Source organism: Stegodyphus dumicola, chromosome X2 (genome assembly GCF_044657685.1).
Source record: "Stegodyphus dumicola isolate Sdum_Otavi_A_Nest chromosome X2, ASM4465768v1".
In the NCBI taxonomy this organism is placed as follows: domain Eukaryota; kingdom Metazoa; phylum Arthropoda; class Arachnida; order Araneae; family Eresidae; genus Stegodyphus; species Stegodyphus dumicola.
The window spans coordinates 118,050,510-118,075,116 of NC_140781.1; the positions used below are offsets into that span (position 1 = coordinate 118,050,510).

The 24,607-nt window shown below is 35.8% G+C and overlaps 1 protein-coding gene across 1 annotated transcript in view; it reads right to left on the minus strand.

The window, feature by feature from the left end:
- Window positions 1–24,607, minus strand: part of LOC118184277 (chloride channel protein 2-like) — a 266,024-nt gene that overhangs the window by 77,282 nt on the left and 164,135 nt on the right. Inside the window, exons 22-23 of the mRNA XM_085809271.1 lie at window positions 18,745–18,780; window positions 4,240–4,344 (exon numbers count right to left, since the gene is read on the minus strand). Coding sequence (XP_085665397.1) covers window positions 4,240–4,344; window positions 18,745–18,780 — 141 coding nt within the window. The remainder of the gene's footprint in view (window positions 1–4,239; window positions 4,345–18,744; window positions 18,781–24,607) is intronic.

Sequence of the window (24,607 nt, forward strand, 5' to 3'; positions counted from 1 at the left end):
TCGACAGTTCTAAGTGCCATTAAAGAGTTCTTTATCCTCAGGATTATTTTTTGAGTGCCCAAAGCAGTGCAGATCAGCGTAGGACTGATCTACGAGAACAGCGCGGTGCTCGTTAGGCATAGCGAAGCAGGTAAGCGTACGAGGCGGGCACGTCTAACTAAAGTCATGTGACAACAACCAAGCAAGAGCAGGAGCAGGAAGATCCGCACCTTATCCGCACAAATATTGCCGGAATATCGCGCAAGGCGCGACGTCTCCGGCTCAATGATAAGCAAGGCCAAGAAGGCACATGACGTTAGAAAATGACGGACATTAGAGGTCTGAAATGGGTAAAAAAGGGATGACCCGGAGTCACAGTCCGAAAACGGCCAAAGACAGAGGAGGATACAACGAATCGGAGCAGTAGTGAGGGCTAACTGAGAGTCATGTCTGCGCTATACTTGAAGACAAAGACAAGATCATGATAAATTAAGCAAACATAAATAAATACACTGCATGACAAATTAAACAATACATACAAGTTAAAAGATAAATGGGAAAAAGTTACAATAAAATATCACTGAAATACAAGATACATAAAGGATAAATAAAGCAAAAACAGTATTTACATGAATATGTAACAAAAATTGGGTAGGAAAGTTTGAGTCACGGGTGAGATAGGCCGCAAGGGGTCTAAGATCTGAGACCATTTCGAGAATTTCATAATTGAAAATATTAAGCTGTCCCAGGTGGGAACAAGTCCGGGCCTTCTTGAAGAAATTGCCGTTCATTCTATGGAGAAATTTATCGACAGTCTCGATCTGCAGGTCATTATGGAGTGTACCACTGGAGACATAGCGATGAGCACGGGTAATCCGTCGTAAGAACTTATTCTGAGTAATCTGCAATTTGCATAGGTTAATTGTGCGAACCGCCGACCATGCAGGCGATACGTAGGCAAAAACGGGCTTGATAATGGTAATATAAATATTCTGCTTTCTCCTTAGGTCTAAGTTCGAGTCTGCAGCAAGAAGAGGCGTGAGATTCTGGATAGCTCTGAGCACTTTTCCCCTAACATAGTTGATGTGCTCCTTCCACTTGAAGTCTGAAGTATACTTAACACCAAGATAAGTGGTCTTAGTGACAATCGGCACAACAGTGTTGAAAAGCTTGAGCTGAGCCGTGACTGGCGCCCATGTGCGCTTCTTCTTAATAATTAGGAGATTCGACTTATCCGCATTGATTGCAATTCTCCACCTCGAACACCACTGCTCGATCTGAGGCATGAGTCTCTGAAGCTTTTTGATGGCATGATTCGGGCAGAAGGACTTGGCTGCAATAGCAGCATCATCTGCGTAACATGCAATGTAGTAGCTGAGGTCCATGTTCATAGTAGGAAGATCAGCAACATAAAATAGATATAACACGGGCCCGATAATCGAACCCTGCGAGACGCCGGCGTTGTTGCGCTTGCAATCAGAAGTGTCCTTTCCAAGCTGCACAAAAAATGAGTGGATGAGAAGTATGAGTTCTTTGCTGAACTGGAATCCTATTAGCTTGAGGATAAGCCCCTCATGCCAGACGCGGTCGAATGCCTTCGCCACGTTCAGCATGAGTTAGGCGACTTTCTGCTTATTATACAAGGCGCCCACAATATACTCATTGAGACGCACGAGCTGCTTCGTGGTCGATAGGGTCTTTCGGAAACCGAACTGCTCCAAGGGTAACTTGTCAAGGTATGGCTGCATTCTACTAAGAATCAGTCTCTCTAAAATCTTGCCCATGCTGGGCAGTAAGCTAATAAGCCTATAGCCCTCCGGATTCGTCTGGTCCTTTCCAGACAATTTGGCCTTTTTCCACTGTCTGGGGAAGTAGCTGTTGTAAAGGCATGCATTTAGTATTCCAGTAAATCTAGTGATGATACCGAGTGGAAGCCACTTGAGTGCAATGTTGTTAATATCGTCAAATCCGGGCGCTTTCCTGTTCTTGAGCTTCTTGATAATTTCCGTAATCTCGCGGGGAGAAGTAAGTTCAAGAGAATTCTGAGCATTGGGGGCATTAAACCAGTCATTAACAGAAGAGCTGACATCTTAAACAAAGTTGTCATCACATGGCCAATTATTTGGACAGAACTGCTTCTCGAAGTGCTCCGCGAGGAGACGGGCCTTGTCCTTATTTGTGAGGGCGATCTTGTTCTCCGTGTAGACTGGCTTGCTAACAGTGGGGGTATTCTTGAGCCTTTTCACAAAAGACCAAAAGTTATTATCAGGTTCATTAAAACTCGTGATCTTGTCTTCCCAAAGGTGCGTGGAGATTAAATTTTTGATTTCTTTATTAAGCTTAGTAATCTGCCTTTTGGTGTGCGGAACCCAGGTGACGTGGAACCTCTTTCTGAGCCTATTCCTGTCTTTAATGTGTTCCCTGATATGGCTAGGAAGTCGATCTGCAATGTGCTGCTTGGGAATGCTCCTGGTAGCCTTATTATACGCAGCGTTGATTTTCATCGTGAGCTGATTCACAGCAAAATCAATATCCATAGGCGTGCTGAGACTGAATGTATCAGAGGCTCAGAGGCGTTATCATCCAGGAGGTCATAGGAAAGCTTCCAGTTCTTGGTAGTGCCAAGAGTGGCTACAACCGGGCAGTGATCGGAGCTCATTTCTTGGATAACTTCAAAGTAGAGAGGCAAGGCAGTAGTGGAAAGGAACAAATCCAAAATATCACCCCGATGTGGGTTGTGCGGTAGAAAAGTATACTCACTCGGAGCATAAAATAGACAGGGTAATTATTAATGAACTCCATCAGATGTTCACCATTCTTGTTCGTCTTCCGGCAATACCACTCCTTATTCTTGGCATTAAGATCACCTGCCAAAATCACATTCTTATTAGTGTCCAGTATATTTGCCAGCCTGCTAATTTCTAAGAGCAGGAAGAAAGCACAACCTTCACAGATAAAGGCCACATCGATGAATATGGGATTTCGAAGAATCATCACATCGACGAATAGCGAATCGACCACATCGACGAATTGTCAGCTTTTTGATGCCCCACCTTATATACGAAGGCTGAAACAGAACAAAGAAAACTCATGAACTGCACGAAGCTGCTTTTCCTCGCAAGAAGATGGGTGCTAAAACGAGTCATTTAACCTTATTACTGGGACATTTCAATGAGATTACAACCCACTATTTTCGTATGTATTTACATCAGATGCTTAATTTTTGGACATGAGGATATTTGACTTTGCATAGCATTTAAGAAGAGATGAGTATCAGCTAGTGCAACAAATACTGTTATAATATTGTTATTCTAGATATACTCAAAAATATATCTGAAACTAAAATATTACTTTATGATGAAATACATGAGGGCAAAATGTATAGATGAATTACTTATTAAACCATCTTCTTTCTTAAGTATCTCAAGAAAATTAGATAAGCAGCATCAATCATATGTTGCAAATCAAATTACACCACGCACTGCATCATGAAAGAAGAAGCATATACTCAGATATAGTACCAGAACGATGCAAACGTGCTAGAGACTAATAACTAAATGGTATGGTTTGTTGTGCACTTTGAATATAAATATTGAATTAGTTAAATACGATAGTTCATGCTCTATAAATGTTCGTAGGTGGGCATTTATATATATAAAGTAATGTAATTTTGAAAAAAAAATCAAACTTGAAAATTTATTATTAAATCATAGCCTCTTCCTTATGGAGGGTGTGAACTTGAAATTACGTTAGTGCTTTATAGTAGTGTTTGAAACTATACCAACATACACTTTAGAGCAATAAAAAACGTTGATATAGTTTTAAACCACATACATACACACCTATGACCATACAATATTGTATTAAAACAAAAATACAACAAAGAAAATCTTTTAAATCATATTTAAAGAGAAATATTTCATCATACAAGATTTAAAATAAGTGTAGTAAGAACTTGTTTACATATGAGCGCTGAAAGAAAGAATTAAAAAAAAAAAAAAAAAAAAAGCTGTTTACTAGTATGCAAATATATAAGTAAAGCACGATTACAATACATCTTTGCATTATTAAATAACTAAATAACATTTCATTGCTTGTCATATTGTGACAAAAAATGAAGAACTCGCTGAGCAGTTCATAATAAACTTGCAGGAAACGAAAATGAGATTTCTTTCCAATAGCTTACTCACTCACAGTTCTAATGATCTAGCTCATTTTTCACAAAACGTTACAGTTAAAAAAAAAAATAACACTTTTTACCTTCATTAATGAAGTTCTTTCGACTAACTGAAAGGGAGCAGGGTCAATATGGCATTTGCTAAAATCTACTGGAACATTTAATTGTTCTTCCTCCCATGCTAATTGCTATAGGAAAAAAGAACATTTTTCAGAGACATGTACATGATTTTTTAAATATCAACTTTAAAATAAACTATTAATGTACAGGAAAAAACACTTACAGGCATGAAAAAAAAAAATGGAAGCGGTTTTTTACCAAAAAAGCTCTTAGTAATACAGTAGAAAGTCCGTAATTCGGAATCGTCGGGACTTCGGCGATTCCAGATTAGGGTTTTTTTCCGGATTATAGATCATCAATTTAAATCTGGTAAGATGACAGGCAGAAATTATACAGTTAAGAATATGAAACCGTAATTTATGAAATAAAGAGCAATTATGATCTAAATAAAAGGTATCAAAATTTACAAAAAAAAAAAAAAAAAAAGCTTAATATTTATTTGTTTACTTTATTAAACATTTCTTTCAATGTAAGTTGTTTAAGTTGCTTAGTTTTTTTTTTTTTTTTTTTTTTTTTTGTGCTAATACTTTCTCTTTAATTCTATAAACAGACATAATTTCGTGTTCAGTTACAAAGTTCCACTGTTCAAGTCCTGTAATTGTTGTGTCGAGAATACCGACTAACTTGTCAATCGAAATTTTTTCGTTTTCAATAACCTCTCTGTCACTTTCTTAACTATCGGAAGCGGTATTTTCTGGATCTAGAACCATACTACAGATTTCGCCGTCCGTTAATTGATTGATGATTGGGGCATTGTCGTCGTAATGAAAAACTTCTGTCATATCATCTTCATTTATTACCGCTTTTCCCCATTTCTTTACAAAATCCAATAACTGAAAAATTTCACCTTTAGTTTGCGATGTCCGAAAACCTTCAAATTCGCGGGTTATCATCTTCATCGTCCTCACCATGAAATATGGTTAGCTGGCCATAAATTATGCCAAGCATTTTTTTAACGTATCTGGAGACACATCCTCCCACGATCTTGCGATGCTCCACACAGCAGATTTTATGCTAAAAAATTTCAAAAGTCTTGAATAGTCTTGCCATTGTTCAAGAAATTTAACATAGATTTTAAAAATGCTACTTTATACTTGCATTTCAGCTCGTGCACTATTCTCATATCCATAGGTTGAATGATAGACGTACAATGTGGAGGGAAGAATAATACGGATACATTATCTTTCAATAAAACTTTAACTGAAGCATGCGCCGAAAAGTTGTCAACAATCAGGACTATTTTTGAGTTATCAGGTAAACCAACCGAATTCAAATGCCGCCGAGCCTCGGATATAAAATGATTTTCAAACCAATCATTCATCAACGCTTGTGTAATCCATGCTCTTTTTTTTTATTTGCGCGATATATAACGGGGAAAATCGTTACCCATTTAAATGCTCGAGGTCGTGCATGTTTTCCGATTACGAAACGTTTCCACTTGTGCGTTCCTGCAGCATTTGCGCACGCTAAAATTGTTAGTCTCGCTTTGGAAGCTTTGACACCAGTTTGAGCCTTTTCTGTAGAGGTTCCCAAGATATTTATTTCGCTGTACATATTGCCATAAAAGACAAGTTTCATCAGCGTTGTAAATTTGTTCTGGAGATAATTGTTCACTAGTAATGAGTACAATGAATTCATCTGCAAATTGTTCAGCAACTTCAGTATCAGCTGAAGCTTTTTCACCTGAAATTTTTAATTGTCTTATACCATGGCGATTTTTACATTTGGTTAACCAACCTGTCGAATATGTGCACTCAGTGTTTTCATGAAATATTTTGGCTTGAGCCATTAGCATTGGACCCGTCAATGGCACGCCCTCGCTGCAACGCTGTCTGACCCATTCAATCATCACTTTGTCATGATCATCACTTTTAGCATAACGAACTCTTTTTATGTTATTCACTGCAAGTGGGGTGTCGGAATCCACAAAAAATTCAAAAAGTTCCTTTTTTTTTTTTGCGTAGGTCATATACAGTTGACTTTCCAATGTCATACTCCTCGCATAATTTTGAGACGGATATGCCTTTATTCATTTTTTGCAGCAATTCCACTTTTTGTTTGATGGACATCGAAACATGCTTTCGCTCTGTAGATCCTTTGGCAGCTCCAGAATTGGAAACTCTTTTGACATAACCGAAAGTTCAAGCTTAATTTTTATAAAATTACTCTAACAGTCTGCAAAAAATAATAAGCCGGATCCAATTAGAAGATTAAGGAACAGCGCAATCTGCAAAATTAACTGAAATGCCTTAGAATCAGTAAAAATAATTTTCGTCTAGCTTATACCGTCCGTTATACATTAAACACACATGCGTAAACGCATTACGCTCATGCGTAAAGCATACAAAAAAGTTTGTGGCTTTGAGGTCCAGATTATAGATCATTCCGGATAATGGACGTCCGGATCACGGACTTTGTACTGTATAAAATAGGATCTGGACTAGCAGAATTTTCTCTAATGAGCAATTCATAGTTTCAAGGGCAAGGGATTCATTTGAACTAGATTGGTATACTCAGACTGTTATGAAAGCTCATGACAAAGACTGCCTGTGACACATATGAAACCATACGACTCACAAATGGTTGTAAAACTCAAACGTATTCCTCATGAATGTCCAGTGATATAACTAGAAATTTTAATTTACATTAATTAAATATAATCACATTTCAATTTATAGGTATCTTTTGGACTATACTAACATAAAATAGTTTCAATTTACAACTTCATATATTATTTAGGAAAAACAGCTTGAAGAAATTCTTAAAAAAATGTTAGGAGGCATTATTCATAGTGGCAAATGGGAATGGGACAAAAAGAAGTTCATTTTTTTCCCCAAAACTCAATTTTCCTCATAGCATTTCCCACATTATACTTTACATTGGCATTTGCTTTCTTAAAAGTGAAAATAAGTTAAAACTTTTAATAAGTATGAAGTTTTAGCAATAATTTATTAATAAGTTATCATGTAAAAGTTTATACAAGTACAGTAATCATTAATAGCTTTTATTTCAATCCTTTCATAGTTGCCAGTGAAAACTGCATGTTTCATTTCATATACACATTGCATAGGCTGACCATACGTCCGAACCGAACAATATCGTTTTTCCATATTTCCTAGCCGTCTACCAATTTGATAAAAAATCTTCTGTTTTAAATGAAGTCTATAAATATACTAAGCAATCATAAATTGCTATTCACAACCTGTAGTGGTAATATCAGTATCAGGAATGATGGGATCAAAAGAAGCTGAACTGTTAACATTGAGAGATGCATTATTCAAAGAATTTTAAAACAAGTGAGGCACCTAAATCCCTCTGAAATAAAGTGAACATTTCTACATCTGATAGATGAGTAAGAAATTTTCTGAAATGAGTGGAAATCGTCATTATTTTTAAGATTACTTTTCAACATTGAGTTTATTCTTTCCAGGAAAACGTATCTTCTATTATGAACAATATATTGTCAAAGAAGAAATATATGCATTGTTCGAGAATATACGTACTCATGAAACACAAACACCAAGATTTAATGGACTGTAGCTTTATTTCTTTTAACTTCTGTTTGGATGGACACTCTTGCCATCGCATAGGTGCACCTCCCAGCACGCAATCAAACACAATAATAATGGCCGCTAGCTAACCACGTTGTCGTTTTCTCCCCTCGTGGTTGCCAGATCACTTCTGCCTTAACATACCGCCCGGGTTGGGCATTTGTTACATAGTTAACAATGACCAAAATTAAACAGTTTTAAATCACCATATAGTCCAAATCATATATCAGAAAATTTAAATTGATACACATGAACAAAAGCAATAAACATAATTAACCACAGAACATAAAATGCACAACATCTAAATTAAAATACAATGCATATATATAACAATTTTTTGAACTCGGGAAATATACATGAAATTATGTAACATCTACTGGTAGTACAGCTAATTTAGTTATTGGTCTTTTTAAAAAACCTGACTTGGTTCTTACAATACAAACTCTAACCTTTTTATCCTTACCATAAATTACCTCTTCTATTTTACCCAGTAACCAAGTCGAAGTGGGCATGTTGTCTTCCTTTACTAAAATTATAGTGCCCTTTTTAACGTTATCCTTAGAGAAATACCACTTAAATCGTTGCTGTAAATGACTGATGTAATCATTTTGCCATCTTTTCCACAAATATTGCGTTACTTTAGTAGTGCGCTGCCAGCGCTTTAAAGAACTATCAGAAAAATTAGTTAAATCAGGCTCTATTATTGATGATAAAGGTCGCCCGACTAGAAAGTGTGCGGGCGTAAGAGCTTCTAAATCATTGGTGTCATTTGACAAAGGGGATATTGGACGTGAATTTAAAATTCCTTCAATCAGGTTCAAAATTGTAAGAAACTCCTCAAATGTAAAAATCAATCTCCCAACTGCACGCTTAAGATAAAACTTAAACGACTTTAACACCTGCCTCCCAGATACCTCCAAAGTGAGGAGCCCTGGGAGGGATAAACTTCCAATGAATTCTTTCAGATGTCAGATATTTGGTTAAGAATTCATCAGGGTATTTCAACAAATTGTAGAGTCGCTTCAATTCATTGCTAGCCCCAACAAAATTTCGAGCGTTATCTCTAAATAAGGTTGCGCATTTACCCCTTCTAGAAATAAATCGCCTCAAAGCAGCAATAAATGATTCTGTAGACAAATTTGAAACGATCTCGAGGTGGACTGCACGAGTCAAGAGGCAAACAAAAATTGCAACATAAATCTTGTGCACTACACTCTTCTTCTGAGTTGTATACTTTATACCAAAAGGGCCACAAAAGTCAACACCAGTATGGTTAAAGGGAAAGGATGGATTCAGTCTCTCTAATGGTAAATTTCCCATCTTTTGATCCAGCAATACTGGTTTTACTTTGGCACACGTAACACATTCTCTTACTATCTTTCTAGCAAGATTACGCCCACTTATCGGCCAAAATTTCTGTCTCACACTATGCAAGAGCGCTTGTGCTCCAGTATGAAAGTTTCGAATATGGTATTGTAACATAATTAAATGAGTCAGTTTATGATTTTTTGGCAGGACAGCAGGGTGCTTTGTGTTAAAGGGTAAGTTAGCTTCCTGCAGTCTACCACCTACTCTAATAACTTGAGATTCATCTAAAAAGGGACATAAAAATTTTAACTGACTATTTTTACATACTTCCCTTCTCTTACTTAAGTTCTTGAATTCTTCAGGAAAGTTTTGACACTAGACTAAGGAAAGTAATTTATTTTCACTTAACGAAACCTCATCTACTGTCAGATGACCTACTTGTTTTTCCTTGGATCTACAATTTCTTATAAATCTTAAAACACAAGCAAAAACATTAATTAATTTAGCATAACAATTAGTAATACTAAAACATAATCCAAAAGAGAATTTTTACCAGTTACGGTCAAATTTACATTAGAAATAAGTTTCAGTTCGTGCACATAGTTCTCATTTGAATTTTCAAAGTTATTATTAACACTATAATTGATGACCTGTTGATGCAGAAAATTTGGTCCTTGAAACCACAAAGAGTTGTCAGCAATAATTTCCGGTCTCAGACCGCGAGAAATTATGTCAGCGGGATTGTCTGCTGTTCTGACATGTTGCCAGCAGAAATCCTTAGTTAGCTCTTGGATACGAGCTACTCTATTTGACACAAACACTTTTAGAAGATGAGGAGATGTAGCAATCCAAGCTAACACAATTGTTGAATCTGTGTACAGAATAACTTTGTCAACATATAAACTCAAAGATGTTATTACCTTACACACAAGTTTGGAAAGGAGCTCTGCTGCACACAACTCCAGACGAGGAATGGTTATTACCTTGATAGGCGATACTCGAGATTTGCTGCAATGTAAAGTCACTTCGCCAATTTTAGAGACACAGCGCAAGTAAATTACTCCACCATATCCAAACTTTGAAGCATCAGCAAAACAGTGGAGCTCAATTTATTTAATTGATTCTATTAGAGTGCAACGAGGGACTTTGATTTGTTTCAACTCTGGTAGGGCCTTTTGAAATGTCTCCCATTCTTGTCGCTCTTTGAAAGGAAGTGGATCATCCCACTCTAGATGTAAAAGCCACAGCCTTTGCAGGAATATCTTAGCACGCATGATTATAGGCCCTAGGAAACCTAAAGGATCAAACAGTTTAGCAATATCTGCCACAACCGTGCGTTTTGTACAGATTTTTGACGAACTAGACACAGTAAAACTAAAAGAGTCTTCTTCTGGATTCCATCTTAAACCCTTTACGGTGTCTTTACGGTGCTTTGTGAAGATTCTCCAAAACGATACTCTTGTTTTTCGAATGGAACTTGTTCTAAAAGAATTTTTTCGTTTGAGCACCACTTGTGCAATTCCATTTTCGCAGATTGTAGCATGTCTATTAACTACCACTGCAATTCTATAGCAGAGGTGACATCTTCTGCACCAGACAAAATGTCATCAACATAAAAATCGTTGAGTGTCGTTTTAGAAGCCAATGGATACTTATCTTTTTCATCTAAGGCTAACTGCCTCAAAACTCTTGTTGCTAAAAAAGGCGCTGATTTTGTTCCATATGTTACCGTAAATAATTGATAAAGTTTAGATGCATCATTCAACGTATTTTTCCAAAGTATGCATTGAAGTTTTCGTTGCTCAGGATCTATACGAATCTGCCGATACATCTTGCATATATCAGCAGTGAAAGCCACCTTGTGTTTTCTAAATCGTAGCAAGATAGAAAACAGGCCATCTTGAACTACACCTCCATTCATCAAACAGTCGTTTAACGAAAAACCAGACGATGAAGGAGCCGATGCGTCGAATACCACTCGTAACTTAGTTGTACTGCTGTCTGCCTTATAAACACCATGATGAGGCATTATGTATTTAGAAGTTTCCGTCACACTCTGCATTTTTTGCATATGCCCTAACGCTTCATATTCACTCATGAACTCACAATACATCCTAGACATGTCAGGGGTTTTGTCTAGTCTCTTCCACAAATTATTTAACCGTTGGGTGGCTAATTGCGAAGAATCACCCAAATGAACATCTTGCCTTAATGGTAGCGTCACTACATATTTACCCTCAATATCCCTCTGATGGGTTTTTCTAAAATGCTCCTCACATTCTACTTCTTTATTTTTTAGTTTGAGAGATTCTGTAACAGCCTCAATTTCCCAAAAGGACTTGATTAGTGAATTTAAGTCTTCTTCGACTTTCATAAATCCGCACTGAATCGTATTGCCTGAATTTGAACCAACATTTACACCGGTAGCAATGTATCCAAATACGGAATTTTGAAGAGTTAAATTAGAATTTCGTGGATGAATTTGATCAGCCTTCAATAGTTCATAAAAGCATTCTGCACCTAACAAGGCATCTATTTTCTGGGGCTTGTTAAAATGAGGATCCGCTAGTTTGATCTTTTGTGGAAGCTGTGAAAATGAAAGTTTAAAATAATTCACTGGTACTAAATCATTAATTTTAGGTACAACAAAGAATTCAAGAGCTCTGTGGTAATCACGCTTGTTTGATACAGCAGTAAGCTTGGATTTTACCGATAGAGCTTTTCCATTTAAACATGAAATTGATATGTTAATTTTACTCCCTTTTATTCCAAGCCTATTAGCGAAATCATAGGTGAAACACGAACACTGACTTCCGCAGTCAAGTAAAGCTCGACAAGCAATAAAATTCCCACAAGAATCTTTAACATAAATAATAGAAGTAGATAGTAATACCTCCTTCGAAATCACTTGTGAAGCAGTTACAGACGAACCAATAAATTCCGAATTGTTTATTTAGTTGCAATTAGATAACATTTCAAAACATCTGGTGTCAGGGTTTAGATTCGAGTTGTCTACTAAAGGAGGGTCAGAATTATTAAGCGGTGCTTCCTCCTTCCCCACACAGCTCGCTATAGTAGCAGGTGAATGCGAAATGTCTTGATTGGGAAAATGCAGTAAACTATGGTGTTTTTTCATGCATTTTGAACAGCTGAATTCTGAACGACATTTCTTTGCAATATGAGTCGGATTAAAACCCAAGCAATTAAAGCATAATTTATGTTTCTTAACAAATTCAAGACGTTCACTTACAGTCATTTTCAAGAAAGAATTACATTTATACAACTTGTGAAAATTGATACTTTTACAACAAATACATTTAAAATCTTGACCTTTAACATTTGACACTAAGGCAGTCACCTTTTGAATAGGTTGACCCTTTTTTGCATTAAACACATTAGATGACTTTGACGACTGCAAAGTTCTAGCATGATTTTTTAGAAATGTAATAAGCTCAGATAATTTAGGTAACTCACTTGTTTTTGAATCTCTTTCCCACCAAAGACGAGTGGAAACATCCAATTTTTGCATCAAAATATATGCAAGAAATGTTTCTGCGAATACCTCTATTTTTTGGTCTAATATTTCCAGAGACCTTACACTTTCATTCACTGTGTCTACTAATTTCAAAATAGAAGACGGGCTTTCATTTTGTATGGGAGAAATTGACATGAAACGCTTTATCTGAGCGAAAACCTGATCACGTTTATTGGAGTATCTCTCTTCTAAAAAATCCCAAGCAATTTTATAGTTATTGTCACAAATTGTGACTGATTGAATAATCCTAGCTGCTTCGCCATGAAGCGATAACTTCAAATACGAGAGCTTTTGGGAATCCGATAATGCATTATTATTATGAATGCTTGAAATGAAAAGATCCCGAAAGCTTAACCAATCTTGAATATTTCCACTAAAAGACGGCAAGTTTAATTTAGGTAATTTCATACCTTGTGCACTGGTATTTTCAATCTTTACATTACTTGCATCTTTAGCACTAAATTTTGACATTTGTCGTTTAACCTTAACCCACAAAGTATCAATACTGTCTTGAACAGTTTGTTGTTCAGTTACATATTTGTCAAACTCTTTTTCATCAACTATTACAAATAATTTATCAAAAATATCTGAACATTCATTATTAAATTTTGCACATTTATTTTCAAAAAGTTGTAACTGAAATTCATCACAAGTATATTTTTCGAAGTCTGATGTCGCTTTCGTTATATTTGACTTTAAAATTCTTTTCTTAATTAAAAATGCTTCCATAATTAACGTTAATTAATAATACCGAACATATGAGCAAATTCACTTACCTCCGTTTGAGGTACTCCAAATGAACCCGAAATTTGTAAATCCAAACACACACTAATTTTTATGTCGAATGTGAAGTAACATATCACACTTTTTTATCAATTTAACACTTCACCTTTAAGCTTTTTAACCAGCACTTTATCCATAGGCACTAATCTTCCTACCGGGTTGCACGGACCACAATATATTCGAGAATAAACATACTCATGAAACACAAACACCAAGATTTAATGGACTGTAGCTTTATTTCTTTTAACTTCTGTTTGGATGGACACTCTTGCCATCGCATAGGTGCACCTCCCAGCACGCAATCAAACACAATAATAATGGCCGCTAGCTAATAGAGCTGGAGCAAATCGCATGTATTCGTTACCGAGTAACGGGTACATCGGCTGACTCGAAGTATCGATTCGGTACTCACAAATTCATTTCGTTACTCGCATCTGTCGTATGATGCGGTTTATTCGAGTACGAATGATGCGGTTGCTGTTCGAATACGTATGATGCGGTTGCTATGCAAATACGAATGATGCGGTTTCTATGCGAATACGAATGATGCGGTTGCTGTTCGAATACGAATGATATATTTGCTAACAATACCCGTGTGCCACATTTTTCATTGATAATTTCGAATTTTTTTGGTTAACTCATCGGGCAAACTCTTGTTTACGTTATGTGTTTTAGTTGAAATATTGTTTAGTTGTTGATATTTAAGAAAATGATCAATTTTGATAGCGTGAAGCGTTATTTTGTATTTGCTTTTCACATTTAGATATATAGTGCATATTATGTTTGTAATTTGAAAATTTAGATGATTATTGATTTTTTTTCTTGAGCGTGCCATAGGGAGATTTTATTGATTTGAAATATTTATATACTGCACTTGGGTATTGTTTAAATAAGAATATGTAGGTTAATATAAGTTCTTTACTTCCTTGTACGAAATAAAAAGGAAGTAAGTATTGTAATCGAGAAAAATTTTTGGGTATCATATTTCAACGGAAATATCCATTTTTGAAGATTACAGAATCCATGTGAATTATTTTTTTGGATAACGTCTGTACTAACAAACACAATTTTTTTTTTTTTTTTTTTCCAGAAACGGATTGTTAAATGTAATCCCATTTACTCTAAGCTGATACTTATGACTAATGATTATGACTCTAAGTTGATACTTGAAAGCGATTTTTTCGTGATGTGTAAGTACGTATATATGCATTTCGCATAACTCAAAAACGATTAGTTCTAGAACGTTTAAAGTTTGTATATGGGCCCGTTATAGCATCTAGATGTGCACCTCCCTTTTTATTGCAATCGGTAATACTACGAAACGTAAATATGTATATTTAAATAAATTATAATTAAATGTAAAGTACATATATATATATATATCCTTATAATTAAATGTAAAGTACACACATATATATATATAAATATAAAATAAAAGCCAAGTAAGGCGAAAATAAAAGCCTTGGTTTTTATTTTATTTATTTATCACTAAGTTACTTGGCTTTTATTATTTTACCAGAGTATAGATAGAAATTTGGTTATGTAGCCTATTCTTCTAAAACTACGTTTCGTCGCTGCCTTCCCCCCACCAATTCCCCTCTTTTTTTTCGGTTTCGGATTATTTGGTTACGGCAATGCACACTAGGGCTATTGCCTAAGGGAAGGGATGCCTTCGTGGAGGACTTTTTAAAAGACACTGGCTCATATGCAAGTTACACATGGGGAAAGCCACGAAAACGACCGTGCAGCCAGCCGTTAGCCGGGAATTGAACCCCGAAACGAACTATTAGTCTTCAGCGACTTTACCGCTCGAGCGCTGGTGGGCTCTTCGCTGTTTTCAAAATAGGTGTTCACTTTACGATAAAGCAAGCACCTGTTTTCTTCAATTAAAACAGGTTGATGACTCTTACTACTTCATTCTCACTTAGCTTTTGATTTCTAATATTGATTCAATATTTTCTGTAGACATTCTGATTAGAATAATGGATTTCAAACATGTGCAAAAGGTGTGTATCTGAATGTAATTAGGTTTTTATAACATAGGGCCCATTTTATTAATTTATAAAACAATATTATCGCTGTTTAGAACCACATTATCGCTGTTTTGAAAGAAAGCAAAAATGTGACAAATGTATAATGAACATTAATATACATGCTTTACTAGAAATTCACCCTTTCGTCATTAGCGGTTCTGATGAAAGGAATGGGGAGAAGCAGCAAACGAAATAATGAATAACGGACAAATAACGAAATCTAATCTTTAATGCCATCTCCCAATTTCTTTAGCCCAACAGCGGTCGAGCGGTAACGTCGTTGAACACTGGTAGTTCGGTCTGAGGTTCGAATCCCGCGAACGGGCTGGCTGCATGGGTGATTTCGTGGTTTTCCCCATGTCTAATGTGTATACCAGCAATTTCCCTTAGAAAGTCCTCCACGAAGGCATCCCCCCTTTAGGCAGATAGCCCTAGTGTGCTTTGCCTTAATTAAATACACCAACCCAGTTTCTTTATTTGTATTTGGGAAAGTTTTATTGTCACTATGAAAAGTGAAATTTGATATGGATACCGCATAACTTTTTAAATTATACTTATTTTTGCTGCACTTCATTTAAACGTATTTCCTCGAATTATTCTAACTTAATTAAGCGATACCCGAAGGCAACTTACAAATGGCATCAAACACTGCGAATTTTGAAATTAAATTTCCCGGTCAATCTCTGCCTACGGGACTCAAACTTCTTGTATTTTATTTTTTCATAACGAGTATAAAACTTTGCCAGCTATAAATATAGGAACCAGAAGACAACATTAAAAGTTAGATTTCATAATTTGTCCAAAATTAATTCTTTTTAAAATTTGACATTGACAAAATATGAATATTTTCGTCATTTAAAATACTTCTGTATTTTTGTTGCACCGTATTTAAACTTGCTTCTTCGAGTTATTGACATTAAATTACATTAATTCCGTTATCTATTAGAAAATAATTATAGCAAATCATATAATTACGACATCTCTAAGAGGTCACTTTCTAAGAGATCTGTATTTTTGAGAACATAAACAAACATTGGTAGTGAACATCACCTTTTTAAGACTACGACATGTAAAATCCTCTAAAAAGCATGAATGGTTGCATTTAAAGAGGACCCATTGTTTTTAATAAAGAATGTAACATTAATGTTAATTATACACGTTTTTGGTGTGTGTGTGCCAAAATAGTGATACCATGGTTCTGTTGCTTTAGAAATGTGTGAAATTAAAAAAAAATGGATACTATATAACAAAAATGTTGCTATATTTAGACACAACACCTTCTGAACACGTCTGAAATTCATTCTTCTGCTCAGCATAATACGTCTGCATAAAATAATAAACAGTATTAGAAATCAAAAGCTAAGTCGAAGTAGAAACAGTCATCTCTTCTAAACCATTTTAATTGAAGTAAACAGACGTTCGTCTTATCGTAAAGTAAACACCTATTTTTCAAACAGCGGATAAAATGGGAAAGAGGGAATTGGTGGGGGAAGGCAGCGAACGAAATGACACTTTTTGGAGCTGGAATGAAATGAGAAAGGACGAAAAGGTACTAAGCCAATAAGACAAGGTCTGGTATTTTACTTTATAATTTAACTATTCATCATAAATTTAAGAATTATTTTAATTTTTATTTGTCTTTACATTTTTGTTAAATTTTACTTATAAGTATTTTATATTTCAGTTGCTAATTATTATGTTACGTTAATTATTCATTATTTTAATCACTATTTTTTATTATTTTAATTATTAAGTTTTTAATAAGGAATTTTTTATTATTTTAATTACTAATTAATGTTATTATTGTAATATTTATTTTATTTCGTTATTTTATTTTTTTCTATTTTCCTGACGGCCTTCCGTAGGCGCTTCTGACTTCTGAGACACCACAAAAGGAGGTGAATTATTTGTATCTAAAAATACGACGTAAAACTCCCTATCGCATAGGGCCGTATACCGATCCGTAAGGCGGCATCCCTAGGGCCGTATACCGATAGAATAGGCTCAGGATACGAATACCGATCGATTTTACCGAAAGTAACGAGTAACGATACGATAGTAACGAGTACTGGTTCACCGAGTAACGAATACATACGGGTACACAATTTCTCGTTACTTCTACAGCACTACTAGCTAACCACGTTGTCGTTTTCTCCCCTCGTGGTTGCCAGATCACTTCTGCCTTAACATGCATTAAGACAGTGAAAGCATGCTAAATTTTTAAACAAAACTGGGTCATCAAATGTAAGAAGTTTTTGATAAAGTGTAGAAAGACCAAAGTGTGTGTAAAATAACTTCATCAGAAATATTCAAAGCACAAATGTGGCTAAATACAATTCACATGTATCTAAAGTTTAAATATCTAAAGTTTCAATGTAATGTAAGTTTCAATGCAATAACACATATCTAAAGTTTAAATGACTTTTACGGGAAGATAATGGCAAGTTCAAAATGCTTATGTCATAAATTATTTTCGATTACCTTACTTTTTTAAGATTAATCTTCATCCCAATGTCCCATTTCGTCTAATGCAAATATGGTCAGCCTAATACAGCATAGTTATAAATAAACAGGGTATCCCGTAAATAGCGTTTAAACTTTCCATAGTGATGCTCCTCTCTTTACGAAAATATCTAAAATCTACACGATCTGTAATTTTCGAGAAAAATTGAAAAATTCTGACTTCCATACGCTTCAAGAAAAATAAGCATTATAAGCACATTTTATTTTAACATTTATTTTAAATATTAAACTGCTTGCGATAAAACATAATTATAAATTTGCGAAAACATTAATATTGGATTTTTCAATAATTCCCAAATGGAATACATTCCAGAGTGTGAAGCCTGCAAGTTGAGAAGACTTAAACAAATGAAGCCCATAGTTAGCCGACAAATGCATCTATCTACGTCTATCGTAGATCGCATGCATCAAATACAAAATCAATACTTTTACAAAGATACATTTGTGAGTAAAAGAGAGATTGTTTTACTATAATCGGCTTGCATGTTTATATTGTTCAAAATAAAGTTTATTTTTTGCGGAAGTGACCTCATAATTTCTTATTATAACACTCCTCGATAGAATTTTTTCCTCGAAACCAAGTGTTATAGAATTACAAATCTCTGAACAACTGTCATTTATTTAAACAGAGAAATCTTACTATGAAAAGCCTATGCGGTGTTTATCGAAATATTCTTCACAATAATTACTAAACATTCATGCATACTGACAAAATGTACAAAAATAGGATCTTACCTCCTCCTGGGACATGTCTATAACTCTTTCTTTAGGCTATAAAAACAGAAACAAGCAAAAGTTTATTACTTTGTTGTAAGCAAAACAAATTGACCTGAAAAACTCAACAATGTAAAATTTTTCAAGAGTTCAATATTATTCATAAATGATTTTGTTATTGATAACATCGTTTCTATTAATAATACTTCCAGACAACACAATACAATAACATAAACAATTTGATGTCAAATACCAGGCACGGCAGCGTCAACAGCATATAAAAAAAACCTTACCAGAAGCGAACATTATTTTTTAATTTATTATTCGGTTCGCCGTATAACAATTTCTATATGAACGCCACTTATTATTTAATGTTTGATTACGACCTTTCTAAAAGGATGGCCTGGCTACACTCCATTTCTTCTGAGTGGCGTTGAGAACCGCCAATTACCAATTACGAGTCGTAATATATATTGTCAAGAACACCAGCGACAGTTACTGTAAAGTTTTCTTCAGTTCCACTATGGTGATACAACATGTTCTGAAGACTTCTTACTTGAGGCAACTCCATAAGAAATTGCAGAATCGTTATCTTGAAACTATAGATAGTAGAACTATGGTTGATTGGTTTGGTTTAGTTAATTATGTTAAAACATTAGTTGGTTTGGTTTAGTTAATTATGGCAAAGTACATTAGGGCTGTTTCCTAAGGGAAGGGATCTCTTCGTGCAGGACTTTCTAAGGAGAAATTGGCTCGTACACACGTTACACATGTGGAAAACCACGAAAACGCCTATGCAGCCAGCCCATTCGCCTGGAATTGTAGAACTATGGAACCGTTATTCATGAAATAAGTTTCAATAATGACGTCACAAAGTTTAGCAATCCTGATCTCCTTGTTAAACGAACAGGCAAAATGGCAGCTTTAAGAAGCGGATTTAAATAATTGTGCAAATTGCAGTCGCGAAAGGAGCGCCCTAAATTTTTATTACATTTTTAAAATAGTAAACGTACTCTGTATCTTAATAATGAAGGGCCCAAAAAAGTAAGATGAGCTCTTTACTTCGAACATAGGAGATTCATTGGTAAGTTCATTAGCAAAAGAATGCCGCTTCATCTCGCTCACATTAATGTATGGCGTGCATTGTGCAATGCGAATCAAAAAATTCCATAGCCGCCGTCGAACTCTATATCACTAGACATTTGATAAGAAAGTATTCATTTCACAGAAAAAGTTTTTTTTTTATTAAATTAGCAGCAACAAAAATATCTACAGTCTATGTTAAGTTTTAAAAAATTTCTAAAGTATTTTATATAGAAGACTGTATTTAATTCATTAGATTACAGCAAAGCAGGTATTTTGTACAGAACACTGGATTTAATTCATTAGATTACGGCAAAGCACACTACCGCTATATGCCTAACGTGATAGATGCCTTCATAAAAGACTTCCTAATAAAGAGAACTGGCTTGCATTCAAGTTTACACATCGGAAAAAAAAAAAAAAACCATGAAAAAATTTCCACACAACCTGCTCTTTCGTCAGGATATGCTTTTAGGACCGTATAGAAGGAAGCAATGTTGCTACAAAAGTCAAACGACACTACCCAATATCGCTTGGTGAAAAAGCGGAATAACTACCAAAATATTTAGCAAGTTAAGATCGTTTACTACCACATGTGGTAATTGTTAAGATAACCAAATAAACTGGTAAAAATTAGTTTAAACCACTTTAACCTGGTCTCATGCAGTTTCTCACGTGACATTAAAATAATCTCAAAGGAACTAAGCGAAGACTTTAAAAGTATTTTTGTTAGAAGCCAAATGTTTGTGATATACATTCTTGCTTGCATTAGTTTTTATACTTTATTTTAGTTTGAAAAAATAAAAATATATATATATATATAAAAATTCACACACAAATACCAAAGAGAAATCCCAGGCAGTACTTGAATTCTTATCGGGAAAAAATAATAATAATGTACCTTTTGTCCACTTTCTGTACAGAAGCAGGTTTCTTCTTGTATATGGATGTTATTGCGTCAAGCCATGAGCATTTGCGTGCTAATCGTAATAAGTTTCGGTTTTCTATTTATACTTTTGAAATTATTATATGTAAAATAACATTGTGGTTGCTGCCAAGAGATAGAGTATAGCAGCAATTAAACAGTGTGATTTTGGATAGAGAGACAAAACTTAACTGGTGGCATCATCTCGAAATAAATAAACATTGTTGGCTTTTAAAATTGCAACCACTATGAAGGAAACTTGAAATTTGTAGAGAAGGTAGAACATACTGGGTTATGCCAATTAATTTCATTTCACGGCATGGGCTAATTATAGACAAGACAGATAACACCTCGAAGTAGTACAAAAGAGCAGGGTGAAAAGCCGATTTTTCAATCGGAATCCTTATTTACTCCTTTGTTTTTTGAGTTAGAGACCATATTACGCAGCGCGTAAAAAGAAGGAATTCATATTATCACGTCCCAGAATTCAGTCGGGACAGAACTCTAGAGTACAGGGATGAGGATTATCCTAAAGCACAAATTCTGTTCGCTTTGATCAGAATCTGCGATCGATAGTTCCACTAGGTACACGGTATTTCGACAGTACCCAGTCAGCAAATGCTCGAGACGAAATGTATTCGTACGCATCACGGCTACGGATGACGTATCCTGGGTAGGAAAATTGAGTGTGTTGCACAGCGTGTGAGTGTGTTTTTTGCGTATATGGTGGGACAATTGTTTTCAATGCTACAAATTGTTGACAGATTTTTACTTCAGCTTTCTCGACGCTACAATACAGGATTAAATGTCTACGGTAGTACGTTCGCGACGTATATCGAGACATCGGTAACTTTGTAAGGATCTTAAGTTTTACTAACGTTTATTTTATTTTAAATCTTTACTATCACTTCTTATTTTCTACTTCCGGCCAGAATTATAAGCGTTAAAGTATTTATGCAAAGTTTGTCTGGCGAACGCCAAGTATTTAAGTTGTGGCTTTTTGCCAAGCGAGAGAGAGGAAGCAGTTAGTCGACGCAGGCCGCTTACCTTAGAAGTTTTACTCAGTTGCTGGTTGCCTTCCAGGCCAGAGGTTTAATCCTCTTGATAACTTTAAACGTATTGTAGTGTTCACAGTTCTCTGTACTACATACGGCTTCCTGTTAATATAAGGCCAATCTTCCACGTTTATTATTTTTAAGTTAAATTAGAGTTTAGTTTTATTTTTATATTTTTACGTTTAGACCACAAGTGGTGGGTCTTTGTATTCCGAAGTACGGAAGGTATTGTAAATAGAGAAAAGGGTTTTGTATACCCTTCTTGTGTATCCTGTCTACATCCCACAGTTATTGAACATAGCTTTAGTAAGCTCTCTGTTCCGAGTCCGGTCCTTGCATGTTCCCGAAGAAAGTAAGACGGAACATTGAACCTGATAGTGGCGCCCAACGAAGAAGAATAACCATGGCCGAGTTACAAGAAGAACCTGTGCTGCCTGCAGAAGCGGCTCCGAATCCAGAAATGCCAGCTGCCGCCCTGGAAGGATTTGGTTACATCGTCCAGACCATGCGCGCTTCGATGAAACCAGAAGCAACATTTAATGGAAACTCACCGGTAACTAGTTTTTTGGAAAAATTGGATGACCACTTCATGCTCTACCCCGTGCACGAATTTCAAAAAGTTACCTTAGCTACCAGCGCTTTGAGGGGCCAAGCGCTTAACTGGTTCAAGTGTATAGGCAGAAGTCTCTTGGGTCAAGCAGGAAGTCCCACCTATACTTACGAGAATTTCAAGACTGCCCTAGTAAAAGCCTTCCCTGTTGTAAGGAATCGTGCGAAATTAGAAACGGAACTTTTTAGTATATATCAGCAAAGAATCGAAAATCTCTCAAGCTTTATTTTAAGAAAAATTCACGTCTTCAAACTCTTGTATGGAAACCGTCCGGATCCTGAAATAATTCAAGTGATTTTGCCGAGGTTACTGCCCCAAGTGCAAGACTTTATTGAATTAAGAAATCCGACTACACTGGAAAAGTTATTTCAGCTAGCAATCCAATTTGAAAGTAGAAGAACGGCGGACATTGAAAGAAGACGCCAATATCAACAGCGAAACCAATTTGGTGCGCCAAGACTACAGCAAACTCAAGCACACGGCTACGGAAGCAAAGCGAATCAGTGGGCAAGGAAACCCGAGCATTCAAAAACAGCCGGCGAACGTCGACAGTTCAATAGCAATCCAGGAAAAAAGTCTCAAGGCCAGTGGGAAAAGAAGGAAAGCACGGATATGAAAAATAATTTAAACTAAAACGGACTTCTGCTGACGGGAGGGTGCGGAAATCCGAAGGCCACGAAAACCCCTCTTCCTTCAAGTTAAATACAGTAATGGTAAAAAATTTGACTCTTCCGAAGATTGAAGTGTAATATCCCAGCCACCGCACTCCTGGATACAGGCGCGCAGTGTTCCTGTGTGGCAGAAGATTTTTTAGGAAGTATTTTCGGAAATACCGCATATATAATTCGGATAATACGACAGTGTTAGCGGCGCAAGGAGAAAAATGTAAGTGTATAGGTAAATTACCGCTGTATGTCCGTATCAAGGACGAACAAGTAAAGGTGATGTTTTTCATAGTAAAGAATCTGCAAGTACATATTATTTTAGGAATAGATTTTCTTTCAGAGGCACAAGCAACGCTGGATTTTAATGAAGCGTCCCTTAAGCTGACAATGAAACCAGTTCCTGGAGAAAAGGCTGAACCGCCGATGTTAAATCTTGACCACCTGCCTAATGAAGAACAGCGAAGAATCCGACAAGTGGTAAGTGAATTTCCTTCGTTATTTAGTGATATTCCAGGATTTACTCAGGTTACTAACCATAGTATTGACACCGGAGATTCAATGCCAGTTCGCCACAAAGCATACCGGTATGATAAGAATAAGGAAAAAATTATAGAATGGCATATCACCGATATGCTACGTAAAAAGATCATAACGCCCATCTCAAGTAGTTATGCTATCCCGGTGGTTTTATGTAAGAAAAATAATGACTATCCTTTGACACATTAAAAAAGGTGAAGATTCGCAATTGACTACCGTAAATTAAACTCCATAACTAAATATCCGGTATATCCGTTACCTATTATTGAAGAAATTCTAAGGAACATAACATCCACCAAATATATGACGACTTTAGACTTAACGACTGGTTATTTTCAAATAGGGGTTAGGCCTGAGGACGTGCCTAAGACTGCTTTTATAACCAAGTCTGGCACTTATGCATTTTTGCGTATGCCGTTTGGCCTTTCAGGGGCGCCGGCAACATTTCAGCGATGTATGGACATTGTGTTAAGACCTGTTCTTGGTAAGTCCACATTTATCTATTTAGACGATATCATTATTACTAGTGATAATCTCGACCAACATGTACAGGATTTAAGACAGGTGTTTCCTTTATTAAATGAAGCCGGTCTAAAAGTTCATGTCGAAAAGTGCAAATTTGCAGCCCCTGAATTAAAATATTTAGGTTTAAAATATCTCAGAAGGGAATCGAGACAGATGAATCAAAAATAATCGCTGTACAAAAGTATCCGACTCCGAACACGGCAAAGAAGCTCTCTTCTTTTCTAGGACTTTGTTCATATTATAGGTCCTTTATAAAAGATTTTGCAGCTATCGCTAAGCCATTGTTAAAATTAAAAAGGAAAAAGGCGAGATTCTCGTGGACGGCCGAAGCCAATAGTGCTTTCGAAAAATTAAAACAAGCATTAACGCAAGCCCCTGTGTTGAAATTTCCTGAAAAGGATGAGAATTTAGAAATTTCAGCGGATGCTTCGGATTATGCGGTAGGAGCGGTACTTTCGCAAAATCAGCAGCCCGTGGCATTTTT